At 43.2% G+C, this 26,854-nt stretch overlaps 1 protein-coding gene across 5 annotated transcripts in view; it reads right to left on the bottom strand.

Moving 5' to 3' along the window:
- MTA3 (metastasis associated 1 family member 3) overlaps nucleotides 1-26,854 on the bottom strand; it is a 229,532-nt gene that overhangs the window by 9,718 nt on the left and 192,960 nt on the right. For 2 of the 5 annotated variants that reach the window (XM_053311430.1, XM_053311443.1), the window contains one exon: nucleotides 20,086-20,113. The exons of the other annotated variants lie outside the window; for them this stretch is intronic. In XM_053311430.1, the coding sequence (XP_053167405.1) occupies nucleotides 20,086-20,113 (28 nt within the window). The remainder of the gene's footprint in view (nucleotides 1-20,085; nucleotides 20,114-26,854) is intronic. 5 annotated transcript variants of the gene reach the window in all.

Below are 26,854 nucleotides of genomic sequence, written 5' to 3'. Positions count from 1 at the left end.
GCTAGTATATAGCATATTCCATATTATTTTCCAGCAATCTTCAATATTTCCACCTTTTTCCAGTTATTTGCCACCTCAATTCAAGCTGTAATGATTAAACAGCAAACCATTCTTGGTTGTCTCATAAAAATATATCTTGAGTGTATCCCACCAGATGACATATGGGTGTTCCTGGTAATGTATTATTAGATGTAATCCCAACTATCTTTTTCCAGTCCAATAAACCTGAACCTTTTTGCATCCCCATTACGTATCTGCTTTCAGTGAAGCACATTATAAAGAACTAAAATTGCCCTGCTAATTTTCCTTTATTTAAGTGGGGTTAAATTCCAATTATAAAACACTTTAAAATGGCTCTCTTTTAAAGCAGTAGAAATTGAAACATCTAAGCTTATTACAAAACAAAAACAAAAAACCCCTCCCATTTAATTTCTTCATCACAGTCATCATTCCAAATAACCTTTAAACCTTGAAATGTCTTTGTCCTATTAGCCTCATCTGCTATAAGCTATCCATATTTTTTAAATGGAAGATCTTCAGTAGTTTTTATTAGCAATAGCAATTTTTGAAACCAGTTAGCTGTCTATTAACCTTGTATTAAGTCCCCAAACTGATTAAAATGTATTATTTGGAAGTACTGAAGCCATTGAGATCTATTATTAGTCATCCATATAAAAATATTCATATGTTGCAATATTTGTCCATTGCTAAGAAATCTGATATCCTAAAAAAAACCCCAGCAGTTTCCCATAATATAAAATTTCCAAATATTGCCTCCCTTTTCAAATGATCATTATAAAAGATAAATGCAAATGAAGCAACATCTTACCTCAAGTCATGCTGTACAATTTTCCAATTCAACAAAAAGGTATATATCATATGGCTCTTAAAGACAGATTGTGGCCAATTTGTCTTATATCTCAATATGGTTTTCAATGGTATTTCAATGGTATTTTGTAAAATCAGTAGTTCTTTGGGAGAGCATAACAACCTTAATGATAGTGCCACTAGTCGTGTTGCTATACAGTAAGTTGCTACTACAAATACTAAAATTATTGGGATATTAATACTGGTTGACATTCAGAGAAGCACCATGCTGGCACAACAGAGCTGAGTTCCAGACCTGGGGGAAGGGATGACTTTCAGTGATTTCCCCTCCCTTCTGAAGCCCACTGTGCATCATGAAAATATATCCCCAAGGGTCATATTCATTGGCATAGGCACCACTGAATGGGGAGGGGACAAATGTCCTTGGGTTGCTGATGTCCGGGGGCTTCCCAAGGCGCCTTCCACCAAAGCACCCAGCCAGTGACTGAACTTGCTGGCTGGGAGAAGGTGATGGGCGGAGCTTCCAAGTTTCTATTCTGGCCATGCTCCTTGCACCGGCATCAGAAGTACATCAATGCAGGAGGAGTGGTTGGCATCAGGGCATGCATGGGCAACCCATTGACCATCCCCCTCCCCATGGTTCCTTCACCAGGTGGGTGCTTCCTTTTTCTCCCTCACTCATAACAAGGAAAAGAAAATAAGCATTCAGCCAGCCAAAAAACCGCTCATCAACTGGGAGAGGGTGAAGGGCGGCATGGCCATGCTTCAATGCCAGTCACACTCCCTGTGTCAGCATGCTTCTGACACCAGTGGAAGGGGCATGGCTAGCATCAAAACATGAAAATGCTGTCCAGCACCCTCTCCCACAGGTAGGCAGCACGGGTAGCAGGGAGGTGCAAAGTGGCAGGGCTGCCACCAAGCTTCCTATTGCCCCTGGTCATATTCTTAATATTCTGGTCATCCAAGGTGTTTCCTCCTCCCACCCCCTGCAGTGCCCTATGTCCCATCCCACTGCCTTCTCTAAGGGGGCCCCAAACCCCCAGGAGAGACTTTTAGGAGATGGTCCCATGCATGAGCTTCATTCTGCCAGAGGCGCTGTTACCCTGGTCTTCGGGGCCAAAGTCTAGGGCCTCCAAAATTACCTAGGTGCACTTCTGCATTCTGTTCATACAAGTTAAGAGCCAACTGAAAGTGCTGTGTTTTTAAATTTTATTGTGAGCTGCCTTGGGATTTTCTTAATGAAAGGCGAGGTATAAATTTAACAATAAATAAATAAAACAATAAATAAAATTACTCTCAAAGTTGGATAGCAGAGATATATGAAATTGCTACAAAATTCTGACAGGGATGCTTGTGTGTGTGTGTGTACACACACACACACACACACACACACACACACACACACACACACACACATAAGCATTCCCATCAGAATATATCTCTGTCATATATATATATATATATATATGTGTGTGTGTGTGTGTGTGTGTGTGTGTGTGTGTGTGTGATATAAAAATCATATATATATCTATATCTATCTATCTATCTATCTATCTATCTATCTATCTATCTATCTATCTATATATAAAATATATATATGATTTGATTTAAGTGTTTTGGTACCACCGAAACAAGAAATTGTGTGGGGGAAATGGCCCATATGAAGTGGTAAGCTATCTCCTTTTATTCTGTATTATCATTTATTGCATTAATATATCACCGAAGAAAAAGATCTCTAGGCAGGTTACAGAAAAAAATTAAAATACCAAAATGAAAATATAATTAAATAATTATTACAAAGCCTGGTTAAAAAATCTATTTTAAATGCTCCCTCAAAGGCCAGTTTTTCATTGTGAAATATCACCTTAATCTGCTGCCCCTGCATTCCTCTAAGCCTTTTTCATTATTTTATTGGAAATGTTCTACATTTCTGGAATTTATAAAAAAATAGCATGAATGCTCATGTTATCTGAAGGAAGGGGGCTCATAGATGCTGGAAAATAGTAAAAGGTAACCTTCTTTTCCAGTACGTTCCAACCACTGTGTGAAACAGGATGTGTGAAACAGGATGCTGAACTAGAAGGGCCTGATCCAGCAGGTCTATTCTTATGCACACACACAAGTGGAGGAAGGAGGATTAAAATAATATAAATTACACTTTGGAGAAGTTTTGGCTAACAAATCTAATAAACTGAAGATTTTCTAAGCTAAGTGAGTAGTGTTCAACTGATCAGTGTTGCCTCAAAATTATCATGCTGGGGGTTGAGGATACTCTCCATCCTAGACAAACTGCGAGGTGAAAGAAGCTCTACACACACACACCACACACACAATTACACAGTGAAGCTGTTGCTACAGTTACTGCTGCTGTAGGAGGAAGTGACACACCCTGGTTGGGGCAACATCCACCTGAGAAAATCAGTAGTTTTTGGTCTTAACCAAAAAGGCCATTACTGTTCACCTAGATATTTCATTATTTTGATTTATTAGATTTTTATTCCAGTATTCCTCCACCAAGCTCACACTAATGTTTCATTTTAACACCATAACAATCTTTTTAGGTAGCAAAAGCTGTAGACAGATGTCATAATTTCAAAGCAGCAGGAGATATGATAGAGCCATCACTAGCAACAAAATAAAAATAATTTTTTTCTGTTCAACGTAGACTCTGAGCAATGTAGTTCTGCAGGTTTCTACAAACCTCAACTCTGGTTAAAGCTCATTGGGGCTGCAGTTCAGCATCTGGATGTAATGTTGGAACCTTGAAAATCTTAGGTGGGAGTGACGAAACTCACTATAAGTCAAAGATTCAAATTGGAGTTTTGGGAGGGAAACCAATTTGAACAGGGATTGATTTTGTGCCCGAACTGCAGTTGCATGCATTTGAACATACTATAATTTCAACCTTGGGCACCTTCAACTCCAGTTTCCCATTACGTGTGACTGTATTTCTTCTCTCAGGTGAAAGCTTATCCAGCAAATGTATATATGGTTGTTGCAGGTGACTATTGGTCAGCACCCATATCATTGCAGCCTAATCTCTCTCTCTCTCTCTCTCTCTCTCTCTCTCTCTCTCTCTCTCTCTCTCTCTCTCTCTCACACACACACACACACACACACACACACAAACACACGTCCTGGAGCAGTTTTGCAAACATTTTCAGTATTTTCTGCAGGGTGAGGAAACTAAAGAATGAATGCATATGCACATAAACATACTTGTTTGTTTAGGAACCCCCTAAACAATCCCCTTTTCCTTTGGGGGAAAGGTTAACAATTGCGCAATTGCCCATTTCTTTTGTGGGTTGTGTGGTAGGTAGCTCCCATGATGCCCTACCACACAACCCACTTTGGTGCCCCTAGATGCTACCCATGAGGAACAATGGGGTGTCATATTCCCCATTGTTCCTTAAGGCTGGAACAAGCAGAGTCCAAAATCTTGAACCCCTGCCTTGGAAAACACTGCAGAAGCACACTGTAAAAGGAAATCTATCCCTCCCCACACAGAACACACATTTCAAACACAGTTCAAAAATGGCCAAAAAAGAATCACTGACCCAGAATCCATTGTCAGCCACATTGCCTGTGTTGCAGTAACATCACTGGCACAAGTTGCTCTCACACACATAATTATGACCCCTTATGTTACTTCCTAGCATTGCAACAGCTGCCACAACAGCATCCTTACTTAGCAGCAAGCATAAACATGAGCTCAACTGGAAGAACTTTAGACACATTTTGACTGAGTACAGCTTGCAATGAAGATTGCAGAGCACAAATTAGTTTCAAAGCCAAACATGGAGTTCATCATAGCAATCACAAAGAAATATTATACACACACATGCACACACAGCTGTCACTGTCTTTTTTCACTACAACACTATCTCATGAACAAAACAAACCACAATTCAAGGAAGGTTCAAGGCAGGCACCCAGGTTCTGCCTTTGTCAACCTAAAATCCATCAAAACCAGATAGTTATAGCCACAACAGAACAGCATATTATACTCTCAATGCTAAGAAAAGAAAATCAGAAAAACAGACCTACCTTCCTCCTCTCCTGATGCACCCTCTTCAAGAGAGGCATAAGGGCTCTTTCTGCCTCCCAGTCCCTTTGAATACATTTTGAAATTCCCTCCTTCCCCCCCTCCCCCCAGTCAATGGGGGAACAATTGCCCATGACAACACTTGATTTGGATGCTAACAAGCCAACCAAGAAGCAAGCCAATCAGAAGCCACTGCCAGAAAACCAATCAGCAAGGTAAAAACAGACTTCCAAAATGGCTCTTGGAACCTTAAAACATTTCAATCCAACCTGGGGTCATTTGGCACCAAGCTCGAAACAGGCCCAATACCCCACCATGACAACTTGAAATATAGTCGGCATTGGCAATACCCCAACAATATTTCAATACATTTAACAATATTAAAGGGTGTTCTGTTTCGAGCTCAAAACACTCAAAATGGCCCATATCAAATTGAATCGTTTTGACAGCAAAACAATCTGCAGATCCCTAATTCAGACATTATAGTCTATGAGTGCACAGATGTCTGGACACTCATTCACGTGTTTGTGTGAATGACTGTATCTGTGTCATCTTAAAAGGGAACCTGGATACAAGCCCTTCAAATGCATGGTACAGATGGAAAGTGTACTTCTGTACCTGCGTTCAACATAACATGTGTACCTGTGTACAGTTCTGTACCAGTGTTCACTGTAAACTTGTATGAGTGTTCAACATAATATGAGGATTGGCCTTATATTTGTACAATTATGCAGCTATTGAAGTAAGTGGGTTACAGCCACCATAGTAATAAGGCAGAAAATGCTCAGAAACTATTACATTCACATACACCTTCTGGTAGGCCAGGCTACAAGTGATTTGCCCAATGGAAAGAAACCCCATCATTATTGTTCTCAGTAATATATACATTTGGGCCAGTCCTGTAAGCCACAACCTTTGTACACCACACTGCCTCACATAAAATGGATTTAGGGTCCTACTAGGTCAGTGCTGGCACGACTGGACTTGGAGACAGGCATCTCAGGTGACAGCCTGGGCACCAGGCTTGTGGGTGGATGGTGGAGTGGTACTGGGCATTTCAGTTATTCTGTAAAGAGCTACTATAAGATTACAGACAACAAATTTGAATTCATATTATTATTAATGATTATTATTAGCTGACATCCAGACTAACACTGTGTGTGCAAAAATGTACTGTACTAGTGTGAGGCTGTTGCCTGAGCTTGTTGGGCTAAGCTGGGAGTTTGCATTCCAGATTATTGTTGTGCTAGCGCAAGAAGGTGCACTCGCACAACAAAGCACAGGAGCAGATATCCGCATCGTATTCTGCTAACCTCATTGCACAAATGTAACATTTGCACAAGCTGACCAAGGGCATGCCAGGGATTGTGCAGTTGTGAGCATCTGCACAGCTATGTGATCTTGCATGTGCTCAACTTTATTTCACTAGTACAATGTTAATCTGTATGTCAGCCATGATGATGATGATGAAGAAGATTAATTATATCTTGTTTTCCAATAGATCATTCACAAAGCAGTTTACATAACAAAAGGAGTGAGAAATGGTTCCCTGACCAAAAGAAATTCTAAACCATTTTTAACATATTTACCCAAATAGAAGACAATTTAAAACGAGCCCCTTAAAAATCAGAGATTAAATACAGGTTATACCCTTATTTATCCAAAAGGAAGAGGACTCTGAATTGAAGATGACCACTTGATTTCTAACATGAAAGAACTGCAGGGGGTTGGGGGAGACTAGTCTTGGATTTCAGTAAACAGTGTATTAGTTGCTTCTATATGGCATGAATAAATAAAGATTGACAATTCTCGTTGATGTAGTAACACTATGCCCCCCTAATACAACCAGTGTTGTACATTCATGTCACAACAGTGTACTTCCATTGGTGTAAGGCCAGAAATAAAGACCACTCCAGTCCTGAGAACCATTGAACAGCCCACAATCTGTTATCCTGGCATAACTGAATGCCTCCAGGCCTGTTCTACTAGCAAGATGTTTGCTGGGCAAGTGGAAAAGAGCTGGATCCCTGGCTTGCATTTCAACACATTTTTCTCTTTCATTAGAGAAAATTTAACAGCATATGGTCATAGACATGAGTGGCAAAGGAAAGAAAATTCAAAGATGTGACTCTCACACACACCCCCCAATATTTTTTTTTTCTAAACCACAATGGATAGAAAGGAAAGGTAGCCAGATTTAAAGTTCAATTTCCTGTGTCTTTTGTCACTTTATAGCATTTTTTAAAAGTAAAGATTTTTATAGTGTATATAACTCGCATATGCTTAAAAGAGATAACATCATTTTGTGTTATCTCTCAGAGGGAAAAAAAAGAGCACTTTTTAAAAACTCTGTTTTGCCCATTGGTTGGTTTCAAAAGTGCCTGAAGTATGAGGAAGTTGAGGAACAGAGGGGCTGTCTTTGAAATTTTTAATGTAACATACACAAAATGCTATACTCATCTGCTGAAGGGTGCAGCACATGCTCATTTTGATGTGCATATGTATGTGCATGAAAATGTATGGGAGACCATGTGGGAATCCTCTACATTCTGCCTTAAGTGCCATAATGAAAGAAATTATTGAAATGATGATAATATTGAAGAGATGTACCTTTTGTTAAGGCTGGCAATTACACAGCAGTGCACATACTCAATCTTTAAAAGAGAAAACAATTTAAAAGTCTGATAAAGAGGGAGGAGGTAGAGAACAGTGGTCAGAATGAAAGTAATTGTGGAAAGTTTGTCCAAGTGACCACTGTGAGCAGTAAGAGGGAGTGTGGGAAGGTTTTTATGCATCTTTTGTTAAGGGTGAGTTACAGTGCTAAACGCCCCCATGAAAGAGGCTCTAGGAATCATCACATTAGGCTAATCAGTGGGAGAGCTTTGTAACAAGACAAAGGTAAAGGGAATACTGACTCCGCTAGCCCACCTGCAGAGGAACATTCTAAAGAGGAATGGAGACACAAAGAAGGCATGATTCAGGGCTCTTTCTGACTCACTTTTGACATGGTAAAGGCAGCCTGAGTTATCAGCATCTGATGTAAATGTCTTGAGTTGTTTCATCATGTCTGTGGGTCATACTACACAATGTCCTCAAAAGCAAGGGTTGCATAAACATGTTGTAAATGGCAATGTGGAGAAGTATTTGTGCTTGCAATCAATGGCCAACATGCCCCACAGCTGTATGAGGGCAAAAGAAAGGCTGCATGGAGGCTGCAGAGAAGCCTCTTCTGCAGCTGAGCACACATGGAGGAAGGGGAGCAATTTCTACTTCTCTCCTCTCCTTCCAACAGTACTTTTGGCTTCCAGAAACATGTCCCCAAGGATCACAGTTGCTCTGCAGTATAATTCTGCCCTCTTATGGCCAAGAAACAGAAGCCCTGATTGGGTAGAAGATTAAGCTTTCTGCCATAAACTTTCTACACAAGTTTATAAAGAACGGATTCACACATAAGGGAAACCAGAAGTGAAGGAGTCTGAGGTTGAATTTCTTGTATGTCCGAATATATGCAACCACAGTTCCATCAGAAAAGCAACCTGAGGTTTCCCTTCCTAAACTCCAATTTGAATCCTTGAGTTGTAGTGAGTTTTTCTGCTCCTACCTGAGGTTTGCATTTGGCAGCATTACATCTAGGCTTGAGCCCGAAACATTTCGGCGGCCATTGAAAAGGCCGCCGAAACGTTTCAGGTGGTGGGGGCGATTCGGCGTTTCGGCGCCGGCGGGGGTAGGGCTTTAAGGGCGGGGGAGAGTGTACTCACCCCCCCCGCCGCATTTCCCCCGCCGGCGCTCTCGGAATTAGAAGCCCCTCGGGACGGCAGCGTTCCTCCCTGCCGTCCCGTTGCCCCCGTCAGCCGGAAGTGGCCGGAAGTCCCGTTCGCGCGTGCGCCCGTCGTGCGCGCGCGCGCGGCCGTACGCGCGCGCGCATGACGGGCGCACGCGCGAACGGGACTTCCGGCCACTTCCGGCCGACGGGGGCAACGGGACGGCAGGGAGGAACGCTGCCGTCCCGAGGGGTTTCTAATTCCGAGAGCGCCGGCGGGGGAAATGCGGCGGGGGGGGGTGAGTACACTCTCCCCCGCCCTTAAAGCCCTACCCCCGCCGTGCCGAACAACCTTTCGTGCACATCCCTAATTACATCCTCAGGCAGAGTTACAGTGAGCTGTAATCGGAGTTGAGTGAGAAAGCTCCTCCCTTGCTCCATCTGTGATTGGCTGCCAGGGCTGTCCATGCCGGAAGGAAGCCCATGCAGCCAGTTTCCCCACCCATGCAGTAGGTTTCCCCTCCTCTCTGCAGTCTCCAAGACTGCAATTTTGAACTTCTGCATAGCACATCATAGCAGGGAGGGGGAATCCACAGGTCCATTGGATCCACAGTTTCTCGTTCTGTGTAAATGCGGCCATAGAGATATTTTTTTGGAAAGTATTTTTAGTGTAGCATCTATGAGATTCTGATATTAGAGGAAACTTTCCTAGGCAGAATTATATTCTCATTTGGCATTTGTGTGCTGAGTACAGTGCTGAGGAAAGGATGCAGAGGAGATAGTGTAGAACTCCAAGCCACTTCCATTGCCATGTGGGTAATGCAGCCCTCAGATACCTGTTTCCAGGTTGCACAGAGTGCAAGCATCCACACTTCAGAAATGGGGGTGCTAGTGCTTCACTCAATGTTTTTTCAACTGCATCCATGCAGAGTTAGATGAACATCCACCTAACATCTGCATTTTATTTCTTAAAACTATTTAGCTTAATTTTTTTTTTTAATAACCTGCAGACCAAAGAGACCAACACTGTTTCATTTTGGAACATACACTCTGTTCAATGTGTGTGCTTTGAAGTCTATCTGAATTAGACTGGATGTATTCTTAATAAATAAATACTCACTTTTGAATAACTTTTGGAAATTTAAGAGAATGTTATCCAGGATTTTACTTCATAGCTGTTCATTGTCAGTGCTGAAGATCCTTACTTTAGTGCTTAAAGAAAATGGGCCGGGTCTCACGATCTGTGAGACCCGGTTTTTCTCCACACACGAGCGCACACAATTGCCGGCTCCATGACGGCGGCGGCGGGAGCTGGGGAGCTCGGGGGCCGTGCAGGGCATACTGGGGAGACTCCAGTATGCGAGCACGCAGGGCATACTGGAAAGACCCCCGGAGTCAGGAGGCGGCTTTTCTGTGGCAGAGCCGCGCCACAGCTACTCACGACCAGATAGCCTGGGTTTGCGGAGTGCTTGCTCCGCAAACCCGGGCTAAGAGGAGGGCTACAGGAGCAGGTTACCCACTCGAGAACCACCAGGCTTGCAGCTGAACCCAGTGGTTCTTATGATCGGGAAAAAGCGGGCTAGGCTTTCCTAGCCCGATTTTCCCCGATCATGAGAATAGCCCCAATGTAAGGTTAGTTTGCATAACTTCAGATCTTGTACAGTTTTGTCAATTAAAAAGCATATTGGGATTGGTATTAGAGTTATTTACTTAACTCTAGCACAAAACTCTGATGAGAGTCCTCATCAGATCGATGTGTTGGTCAGTGTTAAGAAATGGGTCTAACACCAACCTTAATATTTGACAAAATTGTACACCTGAAGCTATACAAACCCCATCTTCTTTAAGCAGTAAAATAAGGATCTTCAACATCAACAATGAACAGAAATAAAGCATAATCTCAGATAACTTTCTCTTATAAGATCTAATCAGGAATGTACTATCATTATGTCTGGGAAGCCACCCAAAATGTGGAACAGTTTGAGAGGTTTTAGTAGACACACATTATACCAGTATCTTCCCCACAAACCTTTTACCCTACTTTGCTCACTGAGTTGCCGTGTGGCTAATATAAGCATGGATTTGATGTGTGTAGGAGTGGGAACTCAAAGAAAATGTCCTATGGGGCTTTATTAGTTCCATTGTGAGACGATCATGGAAGACAGTTTGAGTGGTTTACAATTTATGATATTCAAGAGCAAATGCCCAGAGGTGCTGCTGTAGGGACTGAGAATCATTTTAAATATTGTAAGAGGCAGCTGGAAAACGATGTGATGCTGCGTTGCCATTATCAGAGAGGCCCTTCTCCCCTACTGATATTCTTCAGCAGATGCTAAATCCATGTTTATGCAAGGAAATTACTTGTTGCTTAGTATATCATTAGGAAGGGGATTGAAAATAAAACGGTTAATATTATAATGCCTTTATACAAAACTATGGTGCGACCACACTTGGAGTACTGCGTACAATTCTGGTCACCACACCTAAAAAAGGACATTGTAGAACTGGAAAAGGGGCAGAAGAGGGCAACCAAGATGATCAGGGGCTTAGAGCACCTGTCAAGATATATCACTGTGAGATGTTGTTGTGTGTATAGCTTTAAGTAATAAGTGCAAGTCACTGTGGTTGCAGTAAGTGGCGACTGGCAACATGTGAGGCCAATTGACAGGTGATGAGGGCTCAAGTACTGACCTAGAGTGATTGGCCAAAGCCAGTATAAGAACAAGGCTCAAAGAAGAGCTAACTGTCCACAGTGGTAAATGCTGCACCACTGTGGTCCACCCAGCTGCTATACCTATGCTGTATCTACGTGCCTGATGTATATATATATGCCTACACGTAACTGGACTTACTGAGCTGATATATCATGTAAGTGTCCTCTACCACAATATATTCTTAAGTTTGAAAGTTACCTGTGTCGGGGTGTTTTTTGCTAAGCCTAGTGGGGTACAAGTCATTAACTCTGCAATTGAGGCACAGCACCAACAGGTTATGGGCCCAGCACGCTTCCGCTGTGCCCCAAAATGAAATGTGAAGAGGGAGAAGAAACAAGAAGTACCCTTAGTGATGTGCAGATCGAAGTGAGGACAATGGCGAGTGGACAAACCCTCTACATCCCGGTGAGCAAGCTGAATGGGAAAAACTATTTGGCTTGGAGCCTAAAGATGCAAATGTACCTACAGAGGGAGGGTTTGTGGAGTGCACCACAAACCCTCCCTCCGTAGGTACATTTGTTTGTACCAGGTCAATTCTGTGCACAGATCAGACAATGAAGCATACTCTGCTTCCGCTGTGGATGTCGTGATACAGCTCTGTTTTCGCGTCTTCCACCCTACCAGACTACCACCAATCAGTATTATATGCCCTTCCACCATATGTGGGTCTCTTCATCTTGGACCCAAGAAAAGAATATGCCTGCTGGCACAACACCATCCTATTTCTTGGACATTTTGTGCGGCTTCTCACAATCACTGCCAAGTCCAGAAGCCAGGAAGATGTCTATAGAATGTCAGGAACCACAAGCATGTTCAAGCAGGCATGTTGTGTGAATCCATCTAAGTCTGGTCTCCGTGTTGGCTGCCCAACACACAATGAATATGATGAATAGTTATATACCACTTTTCAACAAAAGTTCCCAAAGCGATTTACATAGATATAAACAATCGAACGAACAAACAAATAAAATGGCTCCCTGTCCCCAAAGGGCTCACAATATAAAAAAGAAACATAAGATAGACACCAGCAACAGCCACTGGAGGAATACTGTGCTGGGGGTGGATAGGGCTGGTTGCTCTCCCCCTGGTAAATAAAGAGAATCACCACCTTAGAAAGGTGCCTCTTTGCTCAGTTACCAACTTCCTACCAATTTCCTCCTCCCAAATTCAAATCATGGTTCCAAGAGGGCAGAGGACACTGGCAGAATGTCAGGTGGACAGTGTGAGAACCAGACTTCAGCAGGTTGGCATGACATGCTCACTGGGAGTGTGAACTCACAGTTCCTGACATTCTACCAACATCTTCCCAGCTTCCAGAGTGGCAGTCATCATATGACACCCTTAAAAAAACATACACACAAATCTTTTATGCATCATTTTAGACTCAATTCTCACTTTAAAATTTCAGTAACTTATCAAATATACCTTTGGCACAGAAAGAGTGATTAAAATTATAAGAGAAATAGGGAAAGAAAGAAAAGCAATTGCATTAACTAAAGTTCAAGAAGTAGTCCAGCATTAAGATTCACAGTTGCAATTTCTAAAGAAATATATAGCTCATTACCTATGTTTCCAATTTTACTTTGAGGTTTAAACACTGCAACATTCATAGCTACTGTATTTTCTTTAGCTTCGCTATGACACAGTTCATCATCTGGATACATTATTATAGCTTTGAGGACATGCCTGAAGTTTTATCTGTTTTTTGTGTGCAGAGATGCTTGCCTGGTTTCAAAACAAAGTAATTTTTAAAAAAATCCACCTGATCCACTCAGCTTGTAGCTTACTTGCACAGTCTGGAAAGTTCTGCAAAACACCTTCTGTTTTGAAGACTGGCATTTTGCAATATTTCAGGACCTGAAGGACTGAATAGATGAGTTAAGAGCTGAAATCTCCCACAACAGACTAAGTAGATGTTTCTGTCAGCCTAAAGAAATGCTTCACTTATCATAGGGCCAGCTATAACAAAGGGATAAAGCTTTTTCCCAGATCCCAGCCCAAGAAGACACGTAAACATTCTTTATGGGTAAAGGGCCACGCTTTATTGATTAATTAACAACAGGCAAAGGCGAACTGAACGGTGGGTGATGAATCACCCCACAAAACAGTGCGGGCCCCTAGACATGGGCTAGGATTACCGTCATCCTACCCATTGCCACCTTGGGCGACACACCCTGGCTCAGGAAAGAGGCAGGCACACCCTGCCCTATTCCATCAAAGCCAACCACCCCCTTAGAAGAGGGGACCTGGACAGCTCCAGGTATTCACCCCCCCGGACCGCGCAGCCCAAAGGATGGTGAAGACCTGGAGCAGGTTTCATGGCCATCAATTACTCCCCGCGCCGCACAGGCAACAAAGGAGCAATTAGCCAATCCACCTTTAAATATCCAAGGGTGTTCACCGATACTATACCTTGCTTACCCCTCAGCCCACACTGTTACTGACAACGTGGCCAACCTAAAACCTAACTACCCACTGAATACAGAATGGAGTAGGCGAAAAAAAACCCCAACCATGGCCAATCGGTTAAGGGCAAAAAATTCCTACTCGGCCCCAGAGGCGACCAGTCTCTAGACCCGCTCTGCACCAGGGAAGGGAGGGAGGGGACAATCCGAAACGGACTGGTCGGCCTTGAGCGTGGAACGGCCCTTTTCGGCCAAAACCACGCCCACCAAGCCCAGCCAGCCAATCAGGACCCTTCTTGGTCCTCGTGCTCAGCTGGGCTGGGAAAAGAACCCTCCCCGCAGCATGAGGCAGAGGGGAGGGGGATTTATTGTGAGGAGGGAAAGAGAAGTGGGCTGCACTACAGATTTATACTAGGCAGCAGTGGAGTAGCTACAATGGCAGTGGCCCATGTCTAAAAATTTTGGGCAGGCCGCTACTGCCACTACTGCCCCCCGCCACTCACCTAGTACCTCAACACCAGTTAGGAACACAGGATGCTGCCATATACCGAGTCAGACCATAGGTCCATCTAGCTCAGTATTGTCTACACAGACTGTCAGCGGCTTCTCCATATGCAACTAGGGTGGACCCTGCTTAGCTATGGGGACAAGTCATGCTTGCTACCACAAGACCAGCTCTCCTCCCTTGTCCGGCACTGGCCTCTGCAACCTCTATGCATGGCCACCATTGTGGCCAGTTTACTTCCCTTTGCTGGCCACAAAGCTGTAATGAAGTCACTGCTTGGTGCTTGTTATCCCTCAGATGGGTTCGTGCCAGGGTGGTGACATCATTACACCACATCGCGCCTGGCAAAGGGAAGTAACCTGGCCACAGTGGTGGTAATGAGTAGGGCTGTGGAGGCCAGAGGAAGGTGGCTGGTGGGGCTGTGGCAGAGGCAAAAGGTGGGTGCTTGTGGTAGCTCCCCTCAGCAGGCCTCCCTGGCAGGCCATGTGCACAACTGCTCTGCAATCCACCTCTGCTAGCAGAGATCTATTGCCTGTTCTCCAGGGTCTGTATAAACCCATAGTTTCTAACATTGCTTCTGATGAGCTCCAGCAATCTCACAAGATCTAGTTAGGGCAGCCCAAATATACATATATGGAAAATATATTGTATGAGCAACCTCAGGCATGATCTACCATTTATTCTCAATTTCCTTCTCATGGTAATAGGCTTGCAGCCTAGGACAGGCCCTCTGAGGTCTAAAACAGTGTTCCCCTTCCCTCTCCCCCCCCCCCCAATGCTTGGACCCTGTCCCTTCTCTCTGTGTGAATCGTGATATCAAAAAGATAAGAAATAAAATGATGGGAGAGCACTACCTAGCAAAAATCTAGTGGTCACACAGAGACTGAGTACAAAAACCAGAGGTTGGCATACCCATGATTTCAGTTTCAAATTGTGAATTGCGCTGCACATGTTCATCCAACCGTGACCCACCAACCTCCAGTTGCATGAGGGGGAACCCCTCCCTGCTGCCCGGCCACCAAGGCTGATCCCAGCAAGCTTCATGAGCAGACTGTGGACAAAGTGTCAGCACGTCAGTGGAGCAGCCATGATTGGCCATGATTTTGAAGTGGGAGTGTGTATGTGTTGAGCACAATCGTACATGTTCGGAGCACTCCACCCACCCCACGACTACTATGAATATTTATATACTGCTCTTCAACCAAACTCCTCAAAGCGGTTTACATAGAAAAATAAATAATGCATAAATAAGAGGGTCCCCTGTCCCCAAAGGGCTCACAGTCTAAAAATAAACACAAGGCACATACAAGCAAAAGCCACTGAAACAAGCAAAAGCCAGTTGCTCTCCCCCTGCTAAATATAAAAGAATCAGCACTTAAAAAGGTTTCTCTTTGCTCAGTTAGCAGGGGCCGGTTAAAGGGGCCCCCAAACGTTTGGTCCCCTCCTGATGCTGTGATGGGGTGCCCTGCTCATGTTACTTGCTGAAGGCTGGCTATCCCTCTCATGAGAGAGTGAGGCTGGAGAAGACCAAGGGATGTTTGCCCCAGGTCAACCTTTAGACTGCACACTCAAGGGTCAAGCTAATCCCTCCATAGATGGCCCAGCTTGTTTTTGTCCCCCAACTCTCAATAGCAAAAGATTGAACTTGAGCACTGCAACCCCCCCCCCCCCGCTTCTCTATGAAGCCTTGAGCACACCCATAGGGGATTTTGGCTCTCCATGTGTCAGAGCCTGGCCACATGCGTGGATGTGGAAAGCGCCGGGTTTGGGGACAGACCTTTAAACCCATTCAAATTTCCCAGGTTTGTTCTGGCGTGGCGCCATATGCAAATCTGCCCATGAGGGGATTCATGGGAGAGTGGAGCCCCAGTTTCCAGCAGCCCCAGGACAGTGGGGTTGTTGTTTGGGGGCACAGGCAAGGTTGCACATGTCCACATGCATGGATGGGATGGTAGGGGGCATGGTTTGACAGCTAACCAGTGGCAGTCGCCAGGACCGGGACAGCACTCATACCCATCCCTGTGGCTTTCTTCCACAGAAGTGTGTGCACAGAACCAGCTGGTCTGGTCTGGTCTGGTTCGAGTCTGAACTGGGCCCAAACTGGACCAGGCCAGTGCAGTCCAGCACCCCTTCAAATCTCCCCACTCCGGTTCAGTTCAGTCTGGGGGGTTCACAATTTTTAAAAATTTAAATAAAAATTTTTACACACCCCCTCTGGGGGAGTTGTCTGAGGCAGAGGGCGGGGGGGTCCCATAGAGGATCCCCCTCCCCCCCGCCAGCCCACCTTATTCCAGGAATTAGCAATTCGGCCACTCTTCAGCTGGTTTTCGGCCTTTACCCCTCAGCATGGCAGCCATTTTGGAGGCTGCCGCACCTGCGCAATAGGCCCTCGGTGGGGACTGGCCACACTGAGGGGAGAAGGCCAAAAACCAGTTCCTGGAATAAGGGAGGCCAGCAGCGGGAGGGGAAACCTCTGTGGACACCCGCCCCCCACTATCTCGGACAACTCACCAAGAGGGGGCAAGAGGGGGTAAATTTAAAAAAAAAAATCTGCGAACCCCCAGGGGGGTTCAGTTCAAGGTCGGACCAAACAGGGTGGTTCAGTTCAACTCCAAATAGTCAAACCAAACCTGTTTGTCATCTAACATGTTTGACCTCGAACCTGTTTGCACATCCCTACATCCCAACAGCTTGGCACTCTTGTGAGAGAACAGTCCACAAGAGAATGGGGAAAACCGGGAGAGTACAAGAATAACATCCAGTAAATAGAAATTGAACTAATAATAATAATAATAATAATAATAATAATAGGGAACAGCCTATATTCTGCGATGATATCTATAATAACAGCAACAACATTGATAATAAAATTCAGCCATCCCAGGTCCTTGGGAAGGACTCCATGTCTGGATAAAACAAACCAGTCAATAACACCTGTCTGACTGTGTAAACAAGAAATAATAATAATAATAATAAATTCATGCTTATTTGTAGCAGTTGGTTCTTCTCATGAGGTAGCCCAGGGACTGTTAACCCCCAAAGGGAAAGGGCTGGGCCCAACTTCCCCAACATTTTTATGAAAAAAATAGAACCTGGCTGCTCGAGAATCCCTGCTGGGGGCTGCCAGATTTCCCCCCCCTCCCGGAAGTGTTCCCTTCCCGGTGCTGTGATGAGTGCCCTGCTTATTTTGCCAACCGGAGTGTTTGTGCTTGTGAAAATACACCACTGTCACTTCCTTCTTTGGGAGCAAAAGCATTTAGTGCCCATCCTGTCATCCTGGTTTCATGTATTCAGACATACTGGAGTTCAGATGTACTGGTTTCACGCATTTGGACATACTTCTGCCCCGTTTAACTCTGGTTTTGCATTACGTCTGAACTCAGCCAGAGCTTCAGAAATACATAACACTGTTAATTAATTGCACTTCCTAAGGCTACCTACACCAGTCATGATCTGAAAGTATATCATGTAGCAGTCTTGCTGAAGCTAAACAGATCTGGATCTGGTCAGTCCCTGATGGGGCCCGGGATATAATTACAAGTAACTGAAACCATAACTATGCACAATAGAAACAAATGTAGACTAAATTATGCAAAACAAAAATCATGCAAATCTAATTGACATTATTTACAGAGAGTGAATAACTAATTTTCCTTGGCAAAAAACTTTGGACAGACACAGAACTTTACATTTTAAAGTGTGGAATACATATAGCCCAGGCCTTGAGTCTGGCTGAATTCATCCTGGATCTACATAAATTTTATAGTGCAATGATAGAAAATATCTCTTAAAAGTGTCATCTGAAGTCATGAAAAGTGTCATCTGAATCATGATCTCAATCATCAGTGAAATAGCATACAAGGTTGTGTAGCTTTATGTAGCTAAGTATTATCTACATAAGGCTGGCAAGGTCTCTGGGAAAGCTCTTTCCCTTTTAACAGGAGATGTACAAGTAGAGACTCAGTCTAAACCTGGTAAAACTGTTCTTGGACTGTACCTCTTAGACTACAGGTGGGACAACCCATAAACTGAAAGCTCCTCCATAGAAAAAAATACTACCACTACCTCCCTGACAATAGACAACAAGATGTCAGGAGGGTTCTAGTCTAGTGTTTCTCCTAAATCTTAGATTTCTATTTTAAAGACGTTTTGAAAGAAGAGCACCATTCAAATCCCACACCAGCCGTCAGAGGTGGAAAAATCTAGAAACAGAGGATATTCACATGTGCGTACAAAACTGGGCTAAGGGAGCCCATCCCGGTTTTGCACTCATGTGTGAATTGCCGGAATCATGTCTGATCCTGGCGGCACCACAGCGGCAAACCCCCTTGTGGAGCCTCCCCGCAAAATGGGGTTAAGAGAGTGAGCCCTCTCCTAACCCCATTCTGCCAACGGTGTGTCAGCCACAGTTGCTTGCAGCCATAGCTGGCAGAGTGGGGGGTGGGGAGGAGATCCCAATAATGCACCACACACTTGCACTGGGTATTATTAGAGATCTGGGGGCAGGGCAATTCAGAGTGGTGTGTCTCGGCACCCCGACCCTTGGAGCTACCGGCAGGAGCCGGTGCTTGTTTAGGTAAGCAATTTGCCTGCCCAAGGAAGGACTGCTTGTCTGTGGGGAAGGTAGGTTTAACCAGCCTTCCCCACAGCCCGCCCTCTAGCCCTTCTCACTGGTCATGAGAACAGGCTCACAGTCTGCCACACACATGAGCTGTTTGTTCAAATTGAACCTAAATTTCAAACTGCCCAAATGAATGATTAGACAGAATTTCTCATTTAAGTATTTCTACATAGTTTGGGGCCTTCTGTGTCTGGTAAAACATATAAACACCCACACCCACACACCAACAAACAATATCATTCTAATAGAGGCTATGCTTCCCAAACCATATGAGGTCAAGAACACAATCAAAAACTGTGTTCTATTCGGATTTGGGAGCTTTGTGTAATACCAGTTTTGGGTTGTGTGGTAAGCAAGGTAGGAGGAAAAGCTACCCAGGTTTTCCTCCTCCCTTGCTTCCACACAATCACTTCTACCCAGGTTTTCCTCTTACCTTGCTGCCACACAATCCAAAATTACGAACGCACACAGCTCCCAAACTCTAGTAGAACACAGTTTTTGACTGTGTAAATGACCTTTTTGTCTCCCTTACACAAATGGGCTTAATTGAAAATAATTTCAATACTAATTTAATTTTCCCTCAAGCTCTGTTAATAAATATCCCATTCATACAAGTAAAATTTGGGGGATTAAAAGTCCTGATCTGGAGCAATTAAAAAGGGGACCAAGTAATTGTTTAAACATTTCAACCCCCAACCTATCAAAGTTGCAGTCCTGTGAAAATTTACCAAGACTGAGCTCCGTTAACCACAGTAGGACTTACTTCTAACTAAACATGCATAATAAGATTCCACTGTAAATTGCTTTAATTTTCCTTTCTTATTTCTTGGTGTAATTGCGGAAATATTCTCAATATCCTTCTTTTTTTCCACTGGGTGGACTAAAGAAGATTAAAGCAGGATTAAGTGGTACTTTAAAACCTATTTCCCCTTTTTTCTTTTTTGGTTTCTAGTTTTGTACAAAGACAGGTATCCTTTATAAAACAGAAAACTAATTAGAATGAAGCAGCATCATATACCTGGGAAGCCATTTATTCCAAGATGAGAGTTACCTTGAGAACTATAAATCGTTTTTTCAATAGTGGTAATAGCACTAAGGTCTCTTTCAAGTGAATCACTATCATCAAAAGGTAAGCTATTCAGACTTATTAAACGGAAGATCATGTTGCTGTTTTAGTGAATATGCTCCCAGTGGAGTCGACACTTACCGTGAGAAGGTTTCTAACTGCTTCCGCACTGAAATGAAACAAGCATTGAGTCATTCAAGAGTTTTTCTAGGCACAAATATTCTTATTGGCCCACTGAAGGAAAGTCTACAGAAGCAATTGGCTGTTAGATGCACTGCTCAGCCAGTCACATTCACTTGCTAATTAATACTGTGAAATGTTAAGAATGAGGAGGACAGATGCTCTTCCTTCAGCACCCTTGTGTCAGGGGGCAGGGCATGGAGAATCTAAGGTAGTGCTGCCCATTAGAGAAATGTCCATTAGTCAGCATACTTCAGCAAGCCAGGGCCCAAGGAGAAGGCTTACCAGGTTGCAGTGGGCAGCAAAGGGCAGCAGTGAATAAGGGGTTTCAAGGGTCTGCTGGGTGGGTTCTTTAATGGGTTTGTGTCCCTGGGCTCTGTGTGCAACCAAACTGACCCCTGACACCACCCTGATCTAATAACATGTTTGCTATTGATTACCAAAGCAGGTAAACTTTGAAGCATGTAAACATCAGCCAGAAAGTCTGTAAGTATTAACTTTCCATATTGTGGGTACCATATCTCATTGCACCACCATGACCCAGTGTTGAATCTTCTTGCCTCTGATTTTACAGGACAGGTAGGCCTCTGTCCCTTGTTTCCTCTGAATCACACAGGAAAGAAAGGATAGGAGGAAGAAATGGGCAGGGAGGATATGGTGGTGATTTAAAACATCAAAGCTTGTGTTAGTGACAGAAGAGTTAGGTTGACTGAGAACTAAAGTGGGAAGCATGCTGGCAAATGGATGTTTGGGGTTATGGGGAGGGGGAGCTGTTTGACATACATGTATGCAGGTTTGGGGAACTGAAAGTGTATTTTAGGTCAAACTATTTGTAAATATGTATCAGCCTAAAATGTTTGGGATTTGACATAGTTATAAAAGGACATGATGACCAGAAGAGATAACCAGCATTTCAGCACTAAAGATCATTGCTGGAATGTGTCAAGAACCAACCAACCAACCTGGGATATATTCTGTATGCTGGATACCACTAATTAGAAGGTTTGCATAAATGAAGCTGAAACCAAGCAAGGGATTGGTTTCCAAATGTTTAAAATAAGTTTGTTATTTAGTTACATATTTATTACATTTGTATGACATCCTTCCTCTCTTCCCCATCCAAAGGGCCATACATCTGGTCTTCCACACACCTGGTCTCCCATATTGGTGCTGACCAAACCCAGTTCTGGTCAGCTTCAGTAACAGAACTACATCACACATATTCAGACCACCCTCTGAGTTTCACGACCCTAGATCTGGGACTCTCCCTAAAATTGAGAAAGGTAGGAAGACCCTATGACCCAGACTGTGAAACCAACACCAGGAGAACTAAAGAACTCAGAGTCAGCACCTCACCATGACCCAAGGACATGGTTCTGCCTTCATCTTCTTGGAAGAGAGTCCCTTGAGGACCTGCCAGCCCAAGTAGAGTTCCTCTAGTGCCTCTGGAGTCATTGCATAGAAAATTGAGCAAGGCCCCAGTGAACAGCAAAGACTTCCCCAAGGAAGAGCTGAAGCCAATCCTTTTACTTTACCTGGGCTACAGCTATAAAAACCAGCAGTCATGCTTCAAGGATTTACTTGAGCAACATCCATCTATGTCGTCGTACCCAGCTCTCTTGTTTTTCTGCTCAGAGCTATCCAAGGTCCAGATTCTTTTCCCTGGGAGCTGTCCAAGGTCTGTATCTGTCCCAGGTTCCTGCCTCAGTGGAGACCCCATGTATTTAAATGTGTATATTTCCCCCAAATGAATATAATCCACACTGTCCGAAAATTATCCTTCTAGCAACAATACTCACCCACCTATATCACTCATATTAACAGTAGCAGGGAGAAAACAACTGTCCCTATTCATTCTAGCACAGTGCCCTCCCATTAGCTGGTGTGTGTCTTTTTGAAAAAAAATGAAAGCCCTTTTGATATAGACAATCACATTCTCATTCCTTTTGCTATATAAAACTTGGAGAGCCTTTTTGTTGAAAAGCAGTATATAAATGTGTGAAAATTTTTTATATATATATATATCTCCTCTCTAATTTGATCCCTTTTGCCACTTTTTTTGTTTTCAGAAGACAATTCCTAGTGTGTTGGTCAGTGAAATAACCCATTATCTGAGTCTTTTAGCTTTCTAAAGGGAATCCAACCTCCGGCATTGCCAATATCCAACATAATAACTCTTCCTCTTATGATCATGAGATTGATTTACAAAGTGCTCAAACTTGGGACTGGTTTACACATTTGTCATTGTGGAAATTCTCTATACATTTGAAGTATACACATGGAGACTTCACATAATGTAACTTCCTGCATAAAGCAGGATCTGGTCATATGTGCAATATTCCTTTAACCTTTTCACCAAACAAAGATGGTAGAATAACAGTAGGAAGGAGTTTTTCACGGAGAAAAGTTCAATTTCCCGAGAAAGGTCATGGTCTCACCTTCCCCATTGCACCACACCTTGTGTGGATAATTTTTTGTTTGTGTGAACCAATTTCCATTGTCTAAACAATCACTATTGTTATGAATGTCAGCCCTGCAATTCCTTTTGTTAGGCGATTCCAGGTAATACTCCAGGAAGGCAGAGCTAATGTTCCTAATATCTATTGATGCTTCTTTAATGAGAGATATACAGAGAATCTGGAATGTGGAAAAATCACCAGAGTTGAGTTGCCAACCTTCCAGGAGTTTCCAGGAATTGGCAACAATCTCCTGCTGACTACTGGAGACAATCACAGAGAATGTAATGGCTTGATATTGTGAAAAACATTGGAAATCTCTAGGACCTGCTTCAGTCAAAGTTAGCAACCCTAGCTGAAGTGTGAGTGAGTGCATGTGAGAGTGAGAGAGAAGGTAAAAATATACTGTATTTTGGGATTCATAATTTCTCTCTGGGGATTTGATATCAGCTTGGCTGTTGAACCTTGTTTTGTTGAGTGGGGGCAAAACAAAGGTGGTGGTGGGGTTTTGAGGACTTCTTGAATATCATCTGTCTTGGCTTGCCTGTCCAGATGAATGGTTCATCTGGAACCATTCCAGGCACTTTAAGTGACACATTTTTACTTTCCTTATGATACACTAAGGTGTATATTAAGTAGGTTTATCTGAGAAACTACTGATGATGGCATTGCCTTAGAAATAGTGTTTGATTTAATTTTTTTTTAATTATTATGCACCATATGCATTCTATCTGTAGAAATTACAAACACACTGTGTTGAAATATTCAAGGTATTATACGATTTAATCATGTAGCATCGTGGTCATTCATTTCCTTTGTGGGTTACAGTGGATACATTATAGAGTTTAAACAAAGTCAATCTGTCATATAAAGTCACATTGCTCCTGACATTCTGGCTAATGCAATGTGAATTTTCTATATTCCCAAGTTATATAAAAACCAAGAGTGGCAATTTAACACAATGAAGCCAATTTTTAAAGTATAGTCATTCCCTACATTAATCTAAAAAAAGATTTTTACAATAGAACCTATTTTACAGCTATTTTATATGAGGGCAGAAAGCCTATAATGAGTCTTTATACTTTGACTGAGTTAGCAAACTACTGTTAAATTAAGACACATTATATAGATTCATGGTACTCTGAAATTCTTGGTAAACATATCAAGATTAACAAGTAGCAGAAAACTTTCTTAGTACTGGCTGCTTCTGAAAGAATCACAGCCTAACCCAAACAAAATGGCAGAACCGAATTGGAAATGGGATATGTGAGCCCTTACACCTGTACCCACCCCATTCTAATTGAGATTCCAACATCCTAACAGCAGATTCGTACATGCAAGTACATCACTTCATTTCTCATCACATTATTATGCAGAACTGAAGGATTAGTAGCTGAATGTATATGAACTGACTTGAATAAAAGGTCTGCAGTTACAGTAGTTATGTGTGTACAATGTATACATGTGATCAATTAATTCATGGCAGGGGAAACAGGATCATGGCAGTTGTTCAGTGGCAGAGTGTCTGCTTTGCATGCAGAAGGTCCCAGGTTCAATCCCTGGTATCTCTAGGTAGGGCTGGGAAGGATCTCAGTCTGAAACCCAGAGGGCTACTAACAGTTGGTGTGGACAATACTGAACTAGATGGGCAAATGATCCAACTCTATATAAGGCAGCTTCACATTTCTTGTGCTGCAACCCTTATGCATTGATAACATGTTGGAGATAGAGCCTACGATCAACTCACAGATGTCAAGGAGTATTCTGCCATCATGGTCCAACTCCCTCTTCCACAAGTTGATTATAGTCAGGGAGAGGTCATCTACATAGGGTAGTGAGTTATACCAAAGTGTTAACTATGTGCTGTTAGACCTCTGATGGCTTATTCATGCCTGAAAACCATCAGTCAATGTTGCAGGCTTGAAGGGTGAAAATGTATAGCCCTATTCAGTTATTATGTTGTATGAGTGTACACTCATGCATGTTTTGGTGTGAATTATTGTACCTGTGTTCACTTTTTTAAAAAAGTGAACCTGGATACAGAGCACTCAAATGCATTCAAGTGTATTGCTGTATATGTATTCAACATAACAAGTGAATGACAATACCTGTGTACACTGTGTACTCATTGTACAAGTGTTGAACATAATGGCCACATTCACACATAACACAGAACTGGAGTTTAAGAGGTCCGAGGTTGTCTTACCATTATGTATGAATTTGTGCAACTCTGGTTCCATAAGGCAACCGACCCAAGGATTCCTTTTCATAATTCCAACCTGAACCCTCGGGTTGTAGTGAGTTTTGTCAACCCAACCCAAGGTTAAACACAGCCAGCATTACATCTGAATTTGTAATCGCAGGCTGCATTCCTTGTGACTGGCCATGGTTGGCTGTGCGGGCTGTCCTTCATGCAAGAAGGAAGCCCACACAGCCAGTTTCCTCTCTGCAGTCTCACTGACTGCAGAGAGAGTGCTCTTCATTTCATCCAAATTCGGACAGGAAATTCAGATGAGGAGAGAACCTGCGGTTCCACATTACGTGCAAATAAGGCCATTATCTAAATAGGGTTATAGTGGTTTGCAAACGACAGTTAAACCACAGCTCCAGGTTTGGGTGGAAGTGTGGCTAAACAAACCAGGATGTCCATGTCAGAGCTACATGCCAGACCTCAAGAGCTAAGGGAAGAAGGAGAGGAAGCACACAGACTTGGAAGAGTTAGAGGCGACATTCATGAATTCTTTTGAAACTTGCAAAGGCAGTTTGTGCTATGGGATGGGGAGGGTTAACTCTATAAATGGGGGGAAGTCAAAAATCCCATGGGGTTAACTCTTGCATGAGTCCAAGTACCTCTTTGGATCCAAGTACTGTTTAGTGTTCGCTGCCTAGAATGTGTATCTAATAGGCAAGAATATACCTTTAACATAAATACATGTCTGTTAATTAGCAGTGACATTAACTCAGTGGTAAGCAAGCCTGCTTCCACCAACTTAATTATTTCTATCACTGAAACAATTAATGTTTCATTAATTAACTCTGCTAGAGGGGAAATAATTCTACTAATGCCTTAGCAATATGTGGCAGTGCATAAAAGCCCAAATACTTAGACCAATCAAATAAGTACTCTTATGGCGCAGAGGTTTGTCCTTCCAAGACTAGGCACAGTGTTATGTAGATCACCACCATCTTCAAATGTCAGTGATGTTCAGGTGCTGCTAAGATCAGCTGGATTAGAACTGCCATTACTAGTTCCCCTAAGCCATCCTGCATATTGATAATTTGAACACTGTTGGGGTTTCTGAGAAATCTGTAAAAGCGTACACTTCCTGCTTTAAAAAACTGGCCAGTTATAGAGGGATCCTGCATTACAGATGATGACGTATTTTGGTTTGTTAGAAGTAGCTGAGTTGAGCCAGAGGTACACCCCCTATCTGTGCTTCCCAATGAGACCCTGGATGCTATTCCAGCCTGGCTTACACTGCCTTTCAACTGGCAAGTGTTGCCCATGACATCAGCTTAACAGCCATTAATCCCTATTGCAAAGGGTGCCTGGAACAAACCAGGGGTTCATGAAATGTGTTGTTTCAGAAGTCACACACTTCAATGGAAGCAGCACTTAGTTGGGCAAGCCAACTTCAAATCTTGGGTTACACATGTCAGTTTGTGGCCTTCTTACGAGGTAAGGCTCCAACATCGGACTTTTTAGCTTAGAAAAAAGACTACTAAGGGGAGACATGATAGAGGTCTATAAAATTATGCTTGGTGTGGAGAGAGTGGATAGGGAGAAATTTTTCTCCTTCTCTCATAACACTAGAACTAAGGCTCATGCCATGAAACTGACTGCCAGGAAATGTAGGACCGACAAAAGGAAGCACTTTTTCACACAACGCATAATGAACCTGTTCTCTGCCACAGGATGTGGTGACAGCCACTAGCCTGGATGGTTTAGACAAATTCATGGAGGACAGTCTATTAATGGCTATTAGTCTGAGGGCTATAAACCACCTCCAGCCTCAGAAGCAAGGTGCCTCTGATTACCATTTACAGGGAAGCAACAGCAGGAGAGAGGGCACACCTTGATCTCTTGCCTGTGAGCTTCCCAGAGGCACCTGGTGGGCCAATGTGTGAAACAGGATGCTGTACGAGATGGACCTTGAACCTGATCCAGCAGGGCTGTTCTTATGTTATGTTCTTATGAACCTCAGGTTCTGCCTTGGGGTGGGTTCAGATGGTCACAGACAAGTTGGTTACTGATTTTCAAGTAGGTTCCGTGT

The sequence above is a fragment of the Hemicordylus capensis genome, chromosome 1 (genome assembly GCF_027244095.1).
Source record: "Hemicordylus capensis ecotype Gifberg chromosome 1, rHemCap1.1.pri, whole genome shotgun sequence".
In the NCBI taxonomy this organism is placed as follows: Eukaryota; Metazoa; Chordata; class Lepidosauria; order Squamata; family Cordylidae; genus Hemicordylus; species Hemicordylus capensis.
This window is presented reverse-complemented; position numbering and strand designations above follow the sequence as displayed.